The 18,210-nt window shown below is 37.2% G+C and overlaps 1 protein-coding gene across 5 annotated transcripts in view; it reads left to right on the top strand.

The window, feature by feature from the left end:
• sorcs2 (sortilin-related VPS10 domain containing receptor 2) overlaps positions 1 to 18,210 on the top strand; it is a 367,598-nt gene that overhangs the window by 273,558 nt on the left and 75,830 nt on the right. For all 5 annotated transcript variants that reach the window (XM_026160567.1, XM_026160560.1, XM_026160578.1 and 2 more), the window contains exons 4-5: positions 7,217 to 7,381; positions 11,934 to 12,007. In XM_026160567.1, the coding sequence (XP_026016352.1) occupies positions 7,217 to 7,381; positions 11,934 to 12,007 (239 nt within the window). The remainder of the gene's footprint in view (positions 1 to 7,216; positions 7,382 to 11,933; positions 12,008 to 18,210) is intronic.

The raw sequence follows: 18,210 nt of genomic DNA on the forward strand, positions 1-18,210 counted from the left end.
ACTTTACTTGTTCCACACACCAATGCACATCCCTGCATTGGACAGAGGACAGACATACAAAACCACCAACACAACACAGCTGAAAAAGCCCAAGGAGACTTCAAAGTGATCGCCACAGTTATTCTGCTCTTGAATCATGTACAGAGAGAAATGGAGGCTACAATGTTCCCAGCATGACTACTCATTACTATCTTTGTTAGCTGCTGAAGAGTAGGCCAAGCTGCTTGGCTAGTGTTAGCATACACTTAACTTTAACATCATTCTGGGTTCTTGGATAGCTTTGCATTAGCTTGAGACTGTACAGATGTTTTTGCACAATAAAAATAAAAGTAATGTTCATCTCCACTCCACTTAAAAGATGTAGACTGTTGCACCACTGTCCTCCCTCCAGCACATGAACTGAAAAGGACTGAAGATAGGGCTAGTGTTCAGCAAAAACACGTTACATTACTGCGTTACTAAAAAATGTATTGTGATTAAAGTAATGCATTAGTAAGTAATGCATTACTTTAATCACATTATTTGTCATTGTATTAAAAAAAAAACGTGGGTGTGTTTCCTGTCACATTTACAGCCCCTGCCAGCCTCTCAATATTATTTTTTCAGTGCATTAGGTTGTAAAGTTTGGTATAAAGAATATGCATTTGAACTTCATGCTCTTCAACTACTGGTCCTCTCAGACTGGTGATTTTCCACACCCTCAGTGTGTGTGTGTGTGTGTGTGTGTGTGTGTGTGTGTGTGTGTGTGTGTGTGTGTGTGTGTGTGTGTGTGTGTGTGTGTGTGTTTTCATCTAAACTCAAGCCAAGATGTGGGACTTTGCTGAAACTGGTCACCTCCATTGTAACACAAATGGAGCTGCCTGGGAGGAAGCTAATGGACTGTCGGACTGTCACACTGTCGCAAAGCTGGCCAAAAAACACACTGCCAGACCTCTCACACCTCTATCTCTGACACCTCTGACAATGTGTTGTTCATGTTTGGCTTTCTGATTCCCCATTCTAACCACTTCTCACCTCACCTTAGAGAAGTGCAGGGACAAAAATGCTGGAAAGAGTCAGGACTGGCTTCTGAGCAAGAGGCTTTTGCTAAGTCTTTAAATTTGAAACTGATTGTACTGGGAATGAATATTGAAGTGATACAATATCCATTCAACATTATGGATTAACCTGCTTGAGGATTGATTGAAAATATTGACAAAGTTGAAACCACACTTAAACTAGTGGAATTACCACAGTGGAAGAAATTACAAAAGTGAATATAAGACCAAATAGTATCATAAAAATCGTTTTTGCTCCTCTAACTCAATAAGAAATGTCATAGTTGTTATTGGGTTTAGACAGAAGTGGAGTTTGATGCTACAATCTTGACCTTGGGCAAAACAGTCTCAACTCAAGGTCATTTCATAGCTTGTTGCTGAGTTACTGAGATTGGAGTCAAAAACAGTTTTTTAAGGTAACATTGCTTTTTCAGTCTTCTAGAAAGTTAAAAATGTTCGAAATGATCAAACAGACATACAATACTCTCAAACTTTCAAACTACTCTAGGCTTTAAAATGAGCCTCTCATATTCTTTGTCCTAATCCTCCACAAAAAGAACATTATTATAGGTATTCAGGCACTATATGCCCTGCTAATTCATTCAAATGAAATGGCTGTTTGGTCCTTATGCAAACCACTTCAGCAAGATGACCTTGATTTCACACTCTGTCCAAATAGCATGACTATATTTTGATATGACAAGAACTACCTGAAGAGGATTTGTTTCATTGGTGATATGAAACAATCCTGAAATACACTGCAAACAAATCTTAAACTAAGATGGTACAACAGAGATGTGCAGTACTTCAGGTAGGGCACGAGGGAGACTCATGTCATAAATAAAAGGTGGTTGTCTGATCAAAACTTCCATCCATCCTTGTTTAGTTTAATAACCACCACAAGACTAAAGGGAGGGACTAACTGAGCATCTTCTGAAACTTGTTATGCTGTCTGGTGATATCCTCTTGCCTCCCATGCTGCGTTCCCCTCCCAGGTCTTCCTAACAGACCATGGCTCAGTAAGCTGTGGTCACATGGGGCCCTCTCTCCCAGTGGAAGCTAGAACTCAAGCAATTTATATATGTAATTGAGTGGAAAGGAACTGTACCAGGAACTGCACTAGTATGCCTGTGTATGGGTATGTTTATGTGTGTTGACCCAGATGTCAATAACAAAGAAACATTCTGATTTATACGACTAGGTCCTAACTAATTAGGTTTATCTTCTTTTATATCTGTCTGTCACTCATTGCTGAAATCTGGGAAGGTTCACTTACAGTTTTCCAAAACATGGCTACATGGCAGGCCATTGAATCTTTCCTACGAGTTCATAACAAAGTTACGAGAAACAAAAATGTATTGTGAATTATAGATAGCAGGCTGAATATAAGGATAACAAGACTACTGAAAGCTATTTTTGAGATAATTACCTTGAACATGGCGCGGAGTTCTTCATTGATTTATTACTTTCACAAATAATATTTGCAAAATAACAATTCAAACGGTATCCTTCATCGACTTCTCTCATTTTTCTGTGCACATGTACAGTAAGTACACAATTCATTTGCATAGGTGTGCATTTGTGCCGGTGTGCTTGTATCGTGCAAAAGCTTTCTCCATTCTCAAGACTTGAGGTTTTCATCAGCCATATCAGCCTGCAGCCATAAAACCCTTCAGCTGTTCAAAGATGTGTCATGCAAAACAAATGCACATTCTCATTCTTCTCTGGGCATAGACCTTCATGTTGTTCATGTTCCAACTGCACACCAGCACTCTTTTATAAGCTGTTTTAAGCTGCCAAGAAGATTGTGCTGCTTTATAATTGACAGCAGGAACTGATCATTGTTGACACACATCAGAGAGTGTGATCGAAAGATTATCAAACATCGCATAGATTACGCAAGCTCTTCCCAAAGCCACACTGGTGTTTAAGCCGTTTTGCAGATTAAAAAGAGCTGAGTTTTGTTCCTATAAGTCCCCTTAATGTGTCACACCCCAGAAGTCTCCACAGCAGACACAGGAAGTTTAGAGTCTGCTTTTATCTGCCATGCACAATAGGAGCACTGTGCTTTGCTAAGCTTGAGCTATTACTCGGAGGAAATCGTTATGAAGGAAGAATGTATCAAAGTCCTTTGATTGTGGAGGATCATAACTTGTGCGAAAGGAATTGTCTGTCTGCCCTCCCCCGATCCCATTTTTTTGAAGCCTCACTGAAAAGTTCACCTTCTTATCTGTCAGTTGGTTAGTCAAGCTCAGTTTCAACTCTGTAAAGATTTGAAGGCATTCCTCCGAGCCTACAGTTTGACAAGACTGCCACTTGTTGGTAAGTCAGGTTACTGCGCCATGAGGATGAGTGCATCAGTGGCACACTCATCTTTTACAAACTCCTACATTATTTTCTGTGGTTTCTGTGGTGAATAATAAAAGATAAAACAATTTTAAGATTCGTTTTAGCAATTTTGTCCCATTTTGAGTTTCCCAGGTTGAAACCCAATAAGGGAACAATGCATGAATATGGAGGGGTTACAAGACGTTTAAGTACCACATAAAATGCACAACTCACAATAGTGCATAGAATAGAAAAGGTTTATTTTTTTGGCTAAGGTTTTGAATTTAATTTTAAACTCCTTTCACCTAAGGTCTCAAAAAGACCAGTACAATCAAATGGAACTGCAAAGATTTCTCAAGTGATTTAGTAATACACTTTAAGCTTAGAAATATCTCAACTTGGAGTCCTCAGTGTGTAAATGGTAATGGTAAATGGACTTGTTCTTATATAGCGCTTTTCTACTCTGTCTGAGCACTCAAAGCGCTGTGTGTGTCTCCTACTAGATTTCAAAAACGCTCTCATTCTGTTTCTAGTCCCATGATGCAATTGAGCAGCATTTCCCCTCCTCAGCCTGACTACTAACAGCCCACACCTCCTGTGCAAACAGATACTTTCAGTTAAACAGTGTGTTTTCATTTAAATCTCTGATGACAAAAAAAAAGATAATCTGATGGCATCAAGGTTAGTCAAAAGCTTCCATAGGCTTAGTAGTGGATATTGTGACAAAGCAAGCAAACAAATTTAAAGACTGAATGAAAAGCATTTCATAAAAAACGAATAATTAAAAATACTATCTAAAAGTATAATTGTGTTTAGCTTCGTTGCATGATGATCTGTGTTTCACTGTTGCTAAAACTACAGAAATCTAGTTACAAATGCAAACACATCAAGAGCATGACCTTTGTGGTAGTACAGATTTTTATTGTTTATTTATTTGTAACTTTTTTTTGTTTTTTGCTAAGCTTATAGTACTCAGTACCTCTGAGTAGCGAGTTTCAGGTTGTTTTGGGTGAGATTATGCAACTTCACCAACTGACACAATCATATTCATAAGATCCGGTGCACCTTTATGCTTCTTTTTCAAGCATTTGTCATCTCATTTGTCTCCATTTGTTGATATGATGTCTATATGTGAGGTGGGACTGTGTACGTGTGTGTCCTGAGGATGTTCAGTGTTTGTCTTAGCTTAACTAGGTTAAACCGAGTGATATCCTTTAAATGATGACATGTTGGCACAGGAGGGCTGACCGATTGATGGACCTGCCCCACAGGGACATGAGGCAAAAGTGTGTGCCAAAACAGCTGTCATCAGGCTTTATACCATAGAAGCCAAAAGACTTTGTAAACACATGTAAATATGAGATTGGGAGTGGTCATTTTGGTAGAAATTAAGGATAGTAATTGTTTGCTGACTTCCTACATCCACAGGGTGAACTTGAGCTTTTCAGTGGAGCTTTTTAGCTGTAAACAACAAATACACTGAGCAAATCCCAGCTGACATTTTCTAAATTAACTGTATTATAAGAAATAAAGTCTTCTTTCCTGCTGTTCTAACATCATCATTCTACTCCTCTTCCTTGTTGACCATGCTCTGCCTGCAAAACAAACACCAAGCTTTTAATTGACTGTGGTGCTAACGGAAGTTACACCCAACTCACACACAGTTCTCAAGTATCAACCCAGAAAGATGTGTTATTCTACACACACTCCTTAATTGAAGTCATGATGAGAATCCTAATAGGGGTTGTGTGTGTGTGCGTGTGTACCTGTTTAGACATTTTTCTGGGGACCAACAGCCCTGAAGGGGACCAAAATCTCAGTCCCCTCAAGTTTTAGCGTCAGGTTTACAATTAGGTTATGGTTATAGGTTTAGTCTCCAAAAGTTGATTCTGTTCATCCGGACCTAGCGTTTTTGTGGGAGAAAAGTTGAGCATGCATCAAGAAGTTATAGGTTTAGGGTAAGGGCTTTTGTGATATTGAAGCTGTTCTGATGACTATAAAAAGAAATGACAGGTGAAGATTTGCCAGAAATGTGTTCAGAAAATAGGCATACATAATACAAATCACTGAACACATTAAATATGGACAAAAAATAAAATAGCACAGTGTTAGTTTAGCTATAAAAGTAGTAATGATTTTTTTCTTTTTCTAGAAACGGACAGTATAAAAGATGGACATAGCCACTGGTTTTACACCAGCTTTGTGTTTCTTTAGATAAAAACAAAACAGAGGTTGGATTAAAGGATAATAAAAGAAAAGATCGACAGCAAGGACAAAGAGGAAATACTACTGGAGTAGATTTCTGTGAACATGAGCAATGCTCTTCTAGAAGCAAATATGTAACCTGAAATTTCCAGGTTATTCCCTACCTGCTTTGATAGGGAGACAGAAATCTCTCAAGTACTCTCTCAAGATTTTGTGTAATCACTGCCCTAAAGAGCTTTAAACTTGTACAGTATACTTTTTTATTTTATTTGATCTTTTTGGGGGTTTTTTGGCTTCCTGCTGAAAAAAACCCATCCTTCCTGCTGTTTTTTGTTTTCTGGCGATTTAAAGGAACCATTCGATTTCTGAGTTTAGGTCTAGTTGTCAAAGCATCAAGTGTGTGGATGCTCTCCAGCAGGTGTGACTGATTTTTGACCAAAGAGATCGATGGACTGGTTATTCAAAAATTACTAAAAGTATCTTCTGTAACACAAGGCCCTGAAATAAATCCAGATCAGGCAGATAACCCATAAGTTTCTTGGCCTACTGGGACACTGAAGTGAACATTATTAAAACTGTGCTTTCCCCGCTTTGATGAGCCAAACATGCTGTGTAAGAGGCATTTATTACAGGTTTGTGTAATAAATTTACCCAAGTATAAGCATACAAATATGAAGCTTTTCTTTTCTAATACTAAAGTACTGAACTCCCTCTAGAAGGAGCTACTGTAACCTTTGAAAACACTATTAAATATACCATTGAATACAAATTGCTTTCGGCAAGGTTGAATATTAAGGTTATTTTGGAAGTGAAGGAGGAATATAGGCATTAAAAAGGGATTTTTTTCTTTCTTTGTACGTGGACAAAAGCATGCAGTCTTAAAATAAGAATTAAAAGCATTGGAAGTACCTTGACAATTTCCTATGAGTTGATTTATTTGTTTGCTCAATTGTTTCTGCCCACACATAATACTTATTTTTTTAAATAGCCATTACATGTTGAATATCCCTTTCATTAAAATTATATCTCTAGTTTGCATCCATTAATCTTTGCTGAAACATTTGTTAAGTAACAATACAGCTAGTTACTTTATTGCATTTCTCTGACTGAGGACACTTTTTATAAGGAGTTGCTGTAAACAACCAAAAACCCTCATGGGATAGCTTCCCACCTCTCACGCACTGTTAATGAACATGACTGGTTCATTAGTTCCTATCGATTTCCCCTATTGAGACACTTATTGCAAGTGTCTGGGACATAATTGTGATTGGTGGGTTGGCAGTTCCTGGTGTCCCCTGTATTTAATGTTTTCACTTTATGAGCTATAAAAGTCTGAATAGATAATCAATAGAGTGTTGCCATGGTTTAAGCCGCCTGTAAGGTTGATGGAAAGTTTTTCTGTTCCAGAGGATGGCCTTGAATGAATGTGCATGCATGGAAGTGAATGCATTCATATTTATCAGGTTTTCAGTGCATGCAGGTGAATTAACATGGACAAGTACTGATATGAGGAGGATATTTTCAACAGACTGCTGACTTAGCACCAAATATGTTGCAGGATGCTTTGGACCGTATCACCTGTGACCTTCTTTTTTCTTCTTTTTCTTTCTTTTCTTCTTCGCTGTTCTCTCTATCATCTCTTACAGGTAATTCTGGTGGGTTCCTCTATAAATGAACGAGATCAAATGCTGTTTATCAGCACAGATGAAGGTTCCTCCTTCCAGCGGCAGTCCATCGACTTCACACCTGACACGCTCATCTTCCACCCCAAGGAAGAAGACAAGCTGCTGGCCTATTGCAAGGAGGGCAGGGTGGGTTGTAGACACAAACATAAAAGAAACTTTTGATTCTGTAGCTGAAATAAATGCACAAGGAGTTATCGTTGGTGTTACGTTACCAAATCTTTTGTCGTGCAGCAGCGCATTATATCTCAAGATTTACGACTAAACTCAGAAAAAAAACGTCATATGTTGTTTTTTCATACCACAGTAATGCTGTTCTGTAATTCTTGAATTAAAGTGAAATGAATTAAACAATAACCATATCCAAACACAGTGACGATATAGTGTAGCAGAGGTGGGACCAAGTCATTGTTTTGCAAGTCTCAAGTAAGTCTCAAGTCTTTATCCTCAAGTCTCAAGTCAAGTCTCAAGTAATGTCAGGCAAGTCAGAGTCGAGTCTCAAGTCACTGGTGTAAAAGTCCAAGTCAAGTCACAAGTCTGAAACTTTGAATTTCAAGTCCTTTCGAGTCTTTAAAAAAAAAATGAAAAAAGCATGTTGCAGTTATATGTTAAATGTAAATATTAGACCATGTAATTTTAAAATCTGTGTTTTTCTCAACACATGACAAAATAGTGAACTTAGAAAATATACACAAATTGTGAAATTGCACCTCTTTAAAATGCAGCTCAATTAAACCTAGCTCCAAGAATAATTTTCACCGACAGTTCTAAGATAAGCTGCATGTTATTCTTGGATGCGGTTGTAGGACCAGCTTTAAAATCGCATGACAAAAATATCATACACATTAAAAAAAACTGTATCACCAACGTAGCCTGGACAACATTTGCTAGTTAGATGAAGTCAGCTATCTCATCGTAGCATATTTATATGCATATTTATAATCATACGGTTCTTGGAGTGAGTGCACACACTCATGAAGTTTAGTAACTTCAGGTCACTGCAACAAGCCCAGGTACAGTTTACCGCCGGATGGGTACAGGACCTTGAAATGCACCGTGTAGAACGAAAGACCATCGTACGTATCATAAGTTTACCAGTCTCACAAATTGTCTTCATAAATACACATTCCTTAACCGTTTATTAATAGGACCTTTGAGCTCAATGGTAATTAATTAGTAGTGGAAATAATTTCTGGTACGCATCACAGAAATGTAGCAGTGACAATAATACTGTATGCTGTAATCGTACTGGGCAATTAGTGATACAAAACAACTGTTTTATCCTGTGAATAAAAGTATGTATTTTTGTCAATGTACCATAATAACAGAGGCGAAACGCAATATTGTGTCAGGACAATTCACTGTTTATGCACAATAAACACAATAAATAAAGGAGCATAGCGGGACAATTTCTGTTCAGCGCCAGACTTGCTTGTAACCTATATCACCAATTATGTTATGAAAATGACGTATTAACTACAACAGAAGACTTGCCTTCGTGTAAATGCTTGGAGCAGACTAACCTGTGAGCTGGAGGGTTCTGGGACGTTATATTTGGTCTTTGAATGGCTGCAATCCAGGCCATCCGTCACGTCTTTGTTACTTCGGAAACATGGCTCGAACAATTTCTTTTCAACGACATAATCCGATAACAACCGATCTCTTTACCCGTCGGCTTCCCGTGGCTGTCATGCGACCGGCTATTGCAGTTAATAATACAACAGCTTCTTGCCATTTTTTGTGTTTCTTTTTAACGCTGTGTGACTGATTTCAATTGAAAGCCTGCGTGTGCTAGTACCGCTTGCCACGAGTTCCCAGAATCCTTTGCGGTTTACCCCTGAATGACGTCACATTTTCAATCTCTATATAATATGCATGTTAAATTTTATATTTGGGGTGAAATATCAAGTCTTTTCAAGTAAACCGGTTCAAGTCCAATTCAAGTCCCAGGTCATTGGTGTAAAAGTCCAAGTCAAGTCACAAGTCTTAGAACATTTTTTCAAGTCAAGTCTAAAGTCATAAAATTAATGACTCGAGTCTGACTCGAGTCCAAGTCATGTGACTCGAGTCCACACCTCTGTAGTGTAGTCACACTTGGCTTCTAGTTGGAAACCCTTTGGCAAGTTCTAAGAAGAAATAAAAACGTATATCATAAAACAATGTTTTTAATTATAAATAACCCACAAATCTATTTGTATATAGAAATCTGAATGTAAAACTTTTGCTTTAAATTTTATTTTTAAGGTAAAAGTTTAAATATGTATATTTATTACGTTGCTGTCAGATCTTGCACTGACTTTTCTCAGCAAACATCTAATGGCTGCAGTTATCCCTGTTTCTTGTCCACCTCTCCCTACCCCACTCATCCTTTCAAAGCGTTCCAATTTTCCATACATTCTATGCAGCACTCAGCGAATGACTAGACATTCAGCAATGACCTTATGGGGCTTACTGTCCTTGTGGATTGCCCAGTGAAGGTCATCTGGACAATTGTCAAGTCAGCAGCCTCGAATGTAGTTGCTTGCACTCGACTAGACTGAGATACACACATAATTTACTCAAATTTAGAAGGAAATATTAAGTCGAGATAATCCATTATCTCACATACTTTTTAATTTTGAACAGCAAAACCCATAATCACCCAAATTAAAACAAAACAGGCATATAAAGACAAACATTTCACTTCATGTGCAATTAATATAGATTAATATCGATTTTATGTAAAACCTTTTCATCATATATTGTTTTAGTTTCACTATCATTAAAAGCACTAACAGTAGACAGAAACAATTAAACTATGATGGAGGATCCTGAGGTGCTGGTTAATGACCGTCAATGCACACTTGTAGAGCACATAATAATTCAGCTGCATGGCTTTTTATGTTGTTTTTAATCCTGCTTAAGTTAATTGCTTTCATAGTTGTAACATGTCACTCCAGTCTGAGCCAACACGAAAGCCAGGGCATCGTATTGCTGTCCAATGAATTACTTATGTCTTTTTGCTGAGAGATGAGATCATTCAGTGGATAAGACATTCAAGCCTGCAGCAGTGTAGAGAACCTGCAAGATGAAAATAGTGTTGGTCAAAAATGCTGCTTTCTCATGTAGGTTAGAAACACTCAATCAACAGATTTATTAATAAGCAATGAGAGATGTTCATCTCACTGCATTTGACTGTTTTATAGCAGTAGCTTTAGTTAGGGGATCAAAGCAGAGCCAAGGAATTTAAAGATGTATCACTTGGGGACACATGTGGAATGGCCAATTCTGAGCAAAGCTAATGTTAACAGCTGATATGGTGATAACACAAAGGTAGTGCAAAGGTAGTATATCTGATCTGGCAGTGATATACAAAGGTCGGAAGCCCAAAGTGCAGATAGCGATATTTTTGTCGTAGAGAGCAAAGTATTTTATTTTATGTTATTATGTTAGCTGACTATAGTCGCCTATGTGGAAACAGCACAGCTATGTCTTGATGCATACTCAATCATACAGGTAAGGTATTCATCCAGGTAATCATCCAGGTACTTTTGGAGACAGCGCAGCTATATTTCACGTTGTTGTCTACCACCACACCTGGGTAATTCACCAATCATACACTAAAAATATTGAATTAAAGGGCAGTTTGTTTTCATATGGTATCAGTATGGTTTAGTTTAGTTTATCTGCCACAGTCTTTGTACTTATCTGTATATTATGAATTCATTTTTTTGGATAATACCTTTTTAAAAACTAATAAATTAACACTTTAACAATCTATCAAGATCAACAAAATGTAATTTCATTTTGTTTTGTTGCACAAACCACCAAACAACTACTTGTATTCATCAAAGTCCTTATTTTTTGCACCGACTGAATTAACATCATCATCATCATCATCAACTTTATTTATAAAGCACTTTAAAACAACCACAGCTGACACAAAGTGCTGTACATTTAATTAAGTAATTAAAACCCAATGTAAAAAGTGGTGTTTGGGCTTAAATAAAAAGACCCTGAAAACCAAAATGGAAATGAAGCTCAAGATATTTAAGTAGGTGAGACATAAGTTTGAATAGTTAATAAGCTTGAATTGGCTCAACTCCTCCTCCACTTCAATAATTTACACATAATTAAGCAAGAAATTCAATTAGGTTTTAATCTGTTCCATATGGGCAGGCTGCAGATGGAAACGAGGAATCCATTCAAACAGAACAAAAAAAATCATTTAGCTGGAGAATGATGTGAGGATCATTTTCAAATTACGGTTTGTGAGGGCAGACACATATTTACATCAAGGTCAACCTTCATTTCTCTTTTTCACAGCGACAAAAGAATGTGCTTTAGGATTAGCTTGTCGTCACTGATTACATTTATTTTCCGATGACCATGAGTGAGATAGGCAGGAGCTGAGCAGAATGAGAAGGTGCAAGTGTTGTTTGTGTGTGTGTGTGTCAGCTAATACACACTCAATGCACACACCTTGTCACGCTGACACACACGGCTGCCAAACCTGTTATGATTAATATGTGAGCTCAGTTTTAATGTATGAAATGTAGTAAATTGATTGGATGAATAATTTTCTATAGTGACCTCCATTGTAAAATAAACAGCTGGCAATAATCTGGAGATACATTATGCTACATGGAAATTGTGCTTTTTTCTGTCTAATTGTGTGGGGTTTTTTGTTTTTTTTGTCCAGCTCTTTGCTTCAGCAGATCTGGGCCGCAAGTGGACATTACTGCAGGAGAGAGTGACAAAGGACAGAGTTTTCTGGTCAGTCTAACTTAATTTTATAACATTTGATGGATAAGATGCCAAGAATGCAGCTGTGTTTGTATCACAGCTGGGGCCAGCATTACTAAGCAAGTTCATGATACCCAGGATATCTTTTTCTTATTTCGAGTCACTTATTCAAACAACAGCAACATCAGTAACTGAAGGTGGATCAGTCAACCCAGATTCTTCTTTTTATGAGTCTGGTCACATAAAACTGTGCAATTTGATTAATCATAGACACGGACTAGTCTACTTGCAGCAAAGCAGTATAATTTACAAATGAAGAGACTATATTAAAAATATTGAAAGATGTTAAACAGATAATACATCTGCAAGTTGGTACATAAGAATGTGTGATTTAAAAAGAAGGGAATGCCGTTGTTCCCTAAGAATCTCCATTTCTTATTGATGCTTGTCAGATAAAGACAAATACTATCTCTAGAACTACACTCCTTTCTACTACCTAAATACTGAAGTTCTAGGGATTTTGTTGGAAAGAACTGATTGGTAATTATGTTGTGGTTTTGTACATGTTCGTGTCTTTTCTAAAGGATAACATGCACCAGAGCATATTAGGCCTGCAGCATATCTTACCATGGCGGTGTACCCATTAAGAAGATAACCTTTGTGTTTACCCTGAAAACCAAAGGATAAACCTGACAGTACCACACTTGCCTGACTCAGTCTCTAGGTTTGCTCTACAGGCCTCTGATAACTTCTTCACTGATATATAGTTTTAGAAACTGTGAGAACTAAGGTTGCAACCAAACAGAAAATTTTCTGTTTCTTTATGCAAAGATGATTAATACTGGTTCTTGAACATATGTCAGTGTTTTGCAAGGATCCCGATAAGTTAAGGAAGAGAGGAATGAAAATACAAGTACAAGGACTTTATTTTGAATTTACTTTGAGATGGGTGTTGAAGGCTATAATAAACACAGACGAAAAGAAAATTTGAACTGCTTAAGGTTATTTCAGTTCACTTAAGTTCAATTTAGTACCAAATCACAATAACAGTCACATTGTAAGGTAAGAAGCCTACATTATTCTGGAGAAAACCTCAACAATCAAGCAACCCCTAGACAAGTTTGCAGTTGTAGAAAGGACAACCTCTGGCAGAGCCAGGGCTCAGGGAATGCCAGGTTATCTATCAAAAAAAGTTCAAAAGTAGTTATATGGCTCCACTGGTATATAAATATGTGGGGAGAGTGAGAGCTGAATGGTGAAGAACTGCTTAGTTCATCGCATCAAGTCTCTTAGGACTTTGATCCTATAGCTACATAACGGGTCATATGTCTAGCCTTAACTGTTAGCTTTATCAAAAAGGAAAGTTTTCTTAAAAGTAGAGAGGCTGTATGTCTCATGAAAACAAACTGGAAGCTGGTTCCACAGGAAGGAGGCCTGCTGAAAGTTGAAGGCTCTATTTGAAGGATTTAACTGGGTGCCGCTGAAGAGAAGCTAATATTGGACAAGAATGAACTCGCTTTATCATCCCTGTCAGTACTCTGGCAACAGCATTTTGGATTAACTGGGGGCTTAGTGAACTTTAAGAATGACCTGATAACGATAAAAAACAATAGTCCAGCATAAAAATAATGAATGCAGATATAAGACAGAGATATCGTGCAGAAGAAAGAAACAAGTTCTACATAATTGTTTAATATGCACATTAGTCATAATGTGCATATAATGTGCATTATATATGACTTATCCTGGTATGGTAATGCCAACCAGATTCAGAATGCAATTAAACATATAATAACCTCAGTTTTGTCTGAATATTGGAAGGAAATTATGGGACATCCTTATGTCTTTAAAATATGCCAGTAGCCAAAGTATATGACTTGTGTCATCTGGCTTCGAAAATGAATCATACTGGGTATTATCTACGTAGCAATAAAAATGTATGCAGTGTTTTCTGATAATATCTCTAAGGGACGCATGTATAATATAAAAAAGTATGGATCCCACCACAGAACCCTGTGGAACTCCATGACAAACTTTGTGGAGAAGACTATCAGCTTACATGAACAAAATCTATCAGGTACATACAATTTAAACCATTGGAATGTATTTTCTTTAACAATTTTAACAGAGATTAACAGTTTAATCTAAATTTATGTTGAAAAATATTGTGAACAACAGTATCAAATGCTACAGAGTGACCTAACAGGACAAGCACAAAGACATGTCCTTTGTTTGAGTCCATGAGAATTTCATTCATTTCAGGTTTTAAATTATACACAATCCAATAAGAACCTATGGCGCCAGAATAGAAAGGTCTCTTTGAAAGTAGTAATACTCATTAAGCGCAGAACTGGGGGTTACATTAGTATAAAAATGAGAAGATGGGGCTTCGTAAAAAATTACACTTACTAACATTTTTAAAACTCACTAACTAACTCTAATGGGCTACAGCTGCTCCACAGAAGTCAAATACTAGATTAGAAAACGTTAAGTATATGAATTATTACAATTGTTCCCTTAATTTTATATTTTGCCCTTCAGTTGAAGAAGAAATGACATCCACATCAGTTTATGTATAATTTAAATATGCCAACATAAGATGGTGATTGTGATGAACCTTATCCTGTTTACCTTGACAGATACATACTTACTCTGTATTCTGTAGAAAAAGATTGTGATCAATGATGATTTTATATATTTTTCCATAGCATTACATTTGAATTTAACAGTTCAATCTTTCAAATAACGGACAAATATTTGTGAAATCATGATACATTTGTGAATGTATTTTAACAATCTAAATATGCATATATGTACAGACAGATACATTTAGACAACAAGAAAATTATGTTTTATTACATTACAGTGATTTTACGTTAATTTACATTTAAAATGTGAAATCACAGTCCATTTATGTAAATTTAATGATATTCTAGAAGAACAGAACAAAACTGTAAAATACACAGTAAAATACTTTTATATTAGGATTTTTTTTACAGTGTAGGACTTTGCTCTTCTAGACAGAGATCTCAGTTGTTCCTGGATCTGCTGGAGCCACTTGCCCAGCTTGGGGTCCCGTTTACCACTGGGACCACTGTTACCTTTGCCCTCCACATCTTCTCGAGCTCTTCTCTGAGCCCTTAGTACTTCTCCAACTTCTCGTGTTCCTTCTTCTTGATGTTGCTGTCATTCGGTATCGCTACATCTATCACTATTACTGTCTTCCTCTGATTGTCCACCACTACCATGTCCGGTTTTTCCGTCTGTATCTGGAAGTTCCACAGAAACTTACCTTGGTCGTTGAGAATGCAAATCCCGTTTTGACTTTGGAACATCCTTGCTATACCTGGCACAGGTGTTCCTGTATACTATCCAAATCACTTGGTTATGGCGTTCCATGTATGCCCTGCCTGCTAGCATCTTGCACCCTGCTGTTATGTGCTGGATGGATAGATAACCACCTGTCATAAAAACAGGAAAATACATATTTTAAAAATCTGTCAAAAACAAATAGTTTTTGGTTTGTCCCACAAAGTTTCCCAATGGAACTTTTGTCCAACCTGTCTTCGAATCCACCAAATCTCAAATCTGCTCAATATTTTTCAAGTTTGGACTTAGACTTGGCCAGTCCAACAGTTCTAGTTCTCTAGATTCCTTTTTCACATAGTTTGTGCACAGTTTTGAAATATGTTTTGGGTCATTCTCTTGTTGGTATATAAACCCATGAGCAATCCATTTCAGTCTACATCTTGATGAACCAAGGTGATTTGCTAGAATTTTTTGTTCATTATATTATGCTAGCATCAAAATTTTTGTGGATGTTTGCAATCTGTGCAATTTGTGACATTGCACAGATAATGGCTTCTTAGAAGTTAAGTTTCCCTTCAGCCTTGTTCATTCAGTCATTTGCTTATGGTCAGTCTGGAGACTTTCTTATAATATGATCTAAAAACATTTACCTTTTTTGCTGCCTGAAGCAGCAGTGGTCCTCCTTCTGTCTATACTACTTAAAGTCTTAAGGTGCCTGAGATCTGCTTCAGTCAGCTTTCATTTCTTCCTCTTCCTTGGTGCATTCTGTAAGGGCCAGACTCCAAAGCACACTTGACCACACTGTGAGAACACTTGAAGTCTTGCTCTATTTGTCTCAAAGACCATCACAGCATCACAAAGTGCTTCAATGTAGACTATTCCCTTTTCAAAGAGCTCTCTGCATGTTCCCATTTTAAAATGAGGAGGAATTTCAAACTGAATTCACATTTTATACCCACATTTGAGCTGGCAGACTGGATTTATCAGAAATTAATCAAGCATTCAAGCACAAAATGTTCTGTTCAGAAAATTTTCAGTAATTTGCCAACTTAATCAAAGAAAATTAATATGCTTTAAAATTTTCTTCTGTTTTATATTGTAAAACATTAAATTTGATGAAAATGAAACAAAAATATGAATGAAAAACAACAAAATTATATTCTAACATTAATAATATAATTTCATTTAAAGAGCTTGAACAACCAACAACATTGGTGGATTAACATTACACAAACATAAAAAAAAAATTGGCCATTGCCAAGTGGTGGAGAGAGAGGGGGGGGGCAAGACCAGGTGTGTGTGTGTGTGTTTCTCTCTCTCTCGCTCTCTCTCATAGAACAATATAAATAGTTTTAAATGGCTTTCACTGGCATTATTTGACCAGCTTTAATATTTATTATGAAATCAATGACATTGCAGTGGCTTTATTTACAGTGCAGGAGAGTTGTGCTATTTATAAAGTCTTTCAGCAGTTCTTAGTTCAAAAGTCTTGTATTTACAAAATCCAGCATCTGATCTCCAGTGTTCCCAGGACAGAATCTCTTCTCTCAGCCATGCAAAACACTCTCCACAGGTAACCACAGCTAACATTTGAAATCTTTGTGCTAACAATAATGAAAGAGACTTACAGATGGGCAAGGCAATCACTACGACAGTTGGACAACACTCAGACAGAGACTGAAGGTCAGGTCCCAGTTTAAATAGCAGTCAGCTGATTGCCAGCTGATTCACAGGTGATTGATTGCTTGAGGCACATCAGGGCGAGGGCTGAGATCCCAGGAGGATCCTGCCCCCCTAAGGTAACGTGGAGTAAGCAGACACATATACACAGAGCAACAAGCAAACACACCAAGAGGTAGAGAGAGAGAGGTTGCTGTGATGGTAGATTTTTCGGTTTTCCTGCAAAGCACCATTGTCTTTTATACATAAATCTCCAGATGGCAGGAAGGAGGCATCCTGTTTCATTTACTAAGAGCAGCAGATTTTTCTTTTAAGAGTTAATAAATATGTGAAAATGACTCCCACCAGGGATAAAACAAACTTTTTAGCAAATGCAACAACTTAGACGAGAGGGGTAATTTACATCCCAAGTACAACTATGCATTGCATTTTGCATGAAAACTGTGGATTTCTATCTTAACAATCATTAATCTATTAAAGTTAACCAAGGTAAACAACCTTCAATAGATTGGTAGAGCTGATGTGAGGCAATATACTTTAAAAAAAAAAAAAGAAACTTTGCTCAGAAGCAAACCTGAAAAACCTGCTTGGATAGGAATCTTTTCGAGGTCAGGTGTTTCCTATCCTTTCAATGCTCACGTTGGTTGTAATGCACAGGGGTCAAAATTGTGGGAAATTACTGCAGAGTGTTTTATAATAAGGCTGTCATCTCATCCCAGAGAGAAACAGAAAGCAGAAGAAAGTAAATGGCTCTTATTGTCACATGTAATATTTCACAGCTTTCACGATCATATATCTTCCAGTATGTCTCCTCCTAACTCTAGTCTTCATATTTTATCTCCTTTTTCATTCTTCTATTCATCTGTTTTCTTTTACCATTTTCTCCCATTTGAATTAAGCTTCATGTTACTCATTCATGTAAAATAGGCATTATTGTAAAATTATAAGTTCAAATGTGCAGCATTCAAATACTATTGAGTCCCTCTTTCCCATCTTTTAAAGGTCAGAAAGGCATTTCTGAAGGAGTTCCTGTCCTCTCTTTGCAAATATTAAATGAGCTGGTTCACACACCCAAGCAACTATGATTTATACCACCAGTGCTAACTCACAAATCATCCTCTCTGCAATGTAAAAATTGAGAGATTGTGGAAGGGTGCCATATAGGAAGAGAAACACCCTAAGTGCTTCCTTTTTTAGACTTAAGTTACATACTCAAGTAAGAGTTGGCTCTGGGTTTTAGACCC

This window comes from Astatotilapia calliptera, chromosome 3, assembly GCF_900246225.1.
Source record: "Astatotilapia calliptera chromosome 3, fAstCal1.2, whole genome shotgun sequence".
Lineage (NCBI taxonomy): Eukaryota > Metazoa > Chordata > Actinopteri > Cichliformes > Cichlidae > Astatotilapia > Astatotilapia calliptera.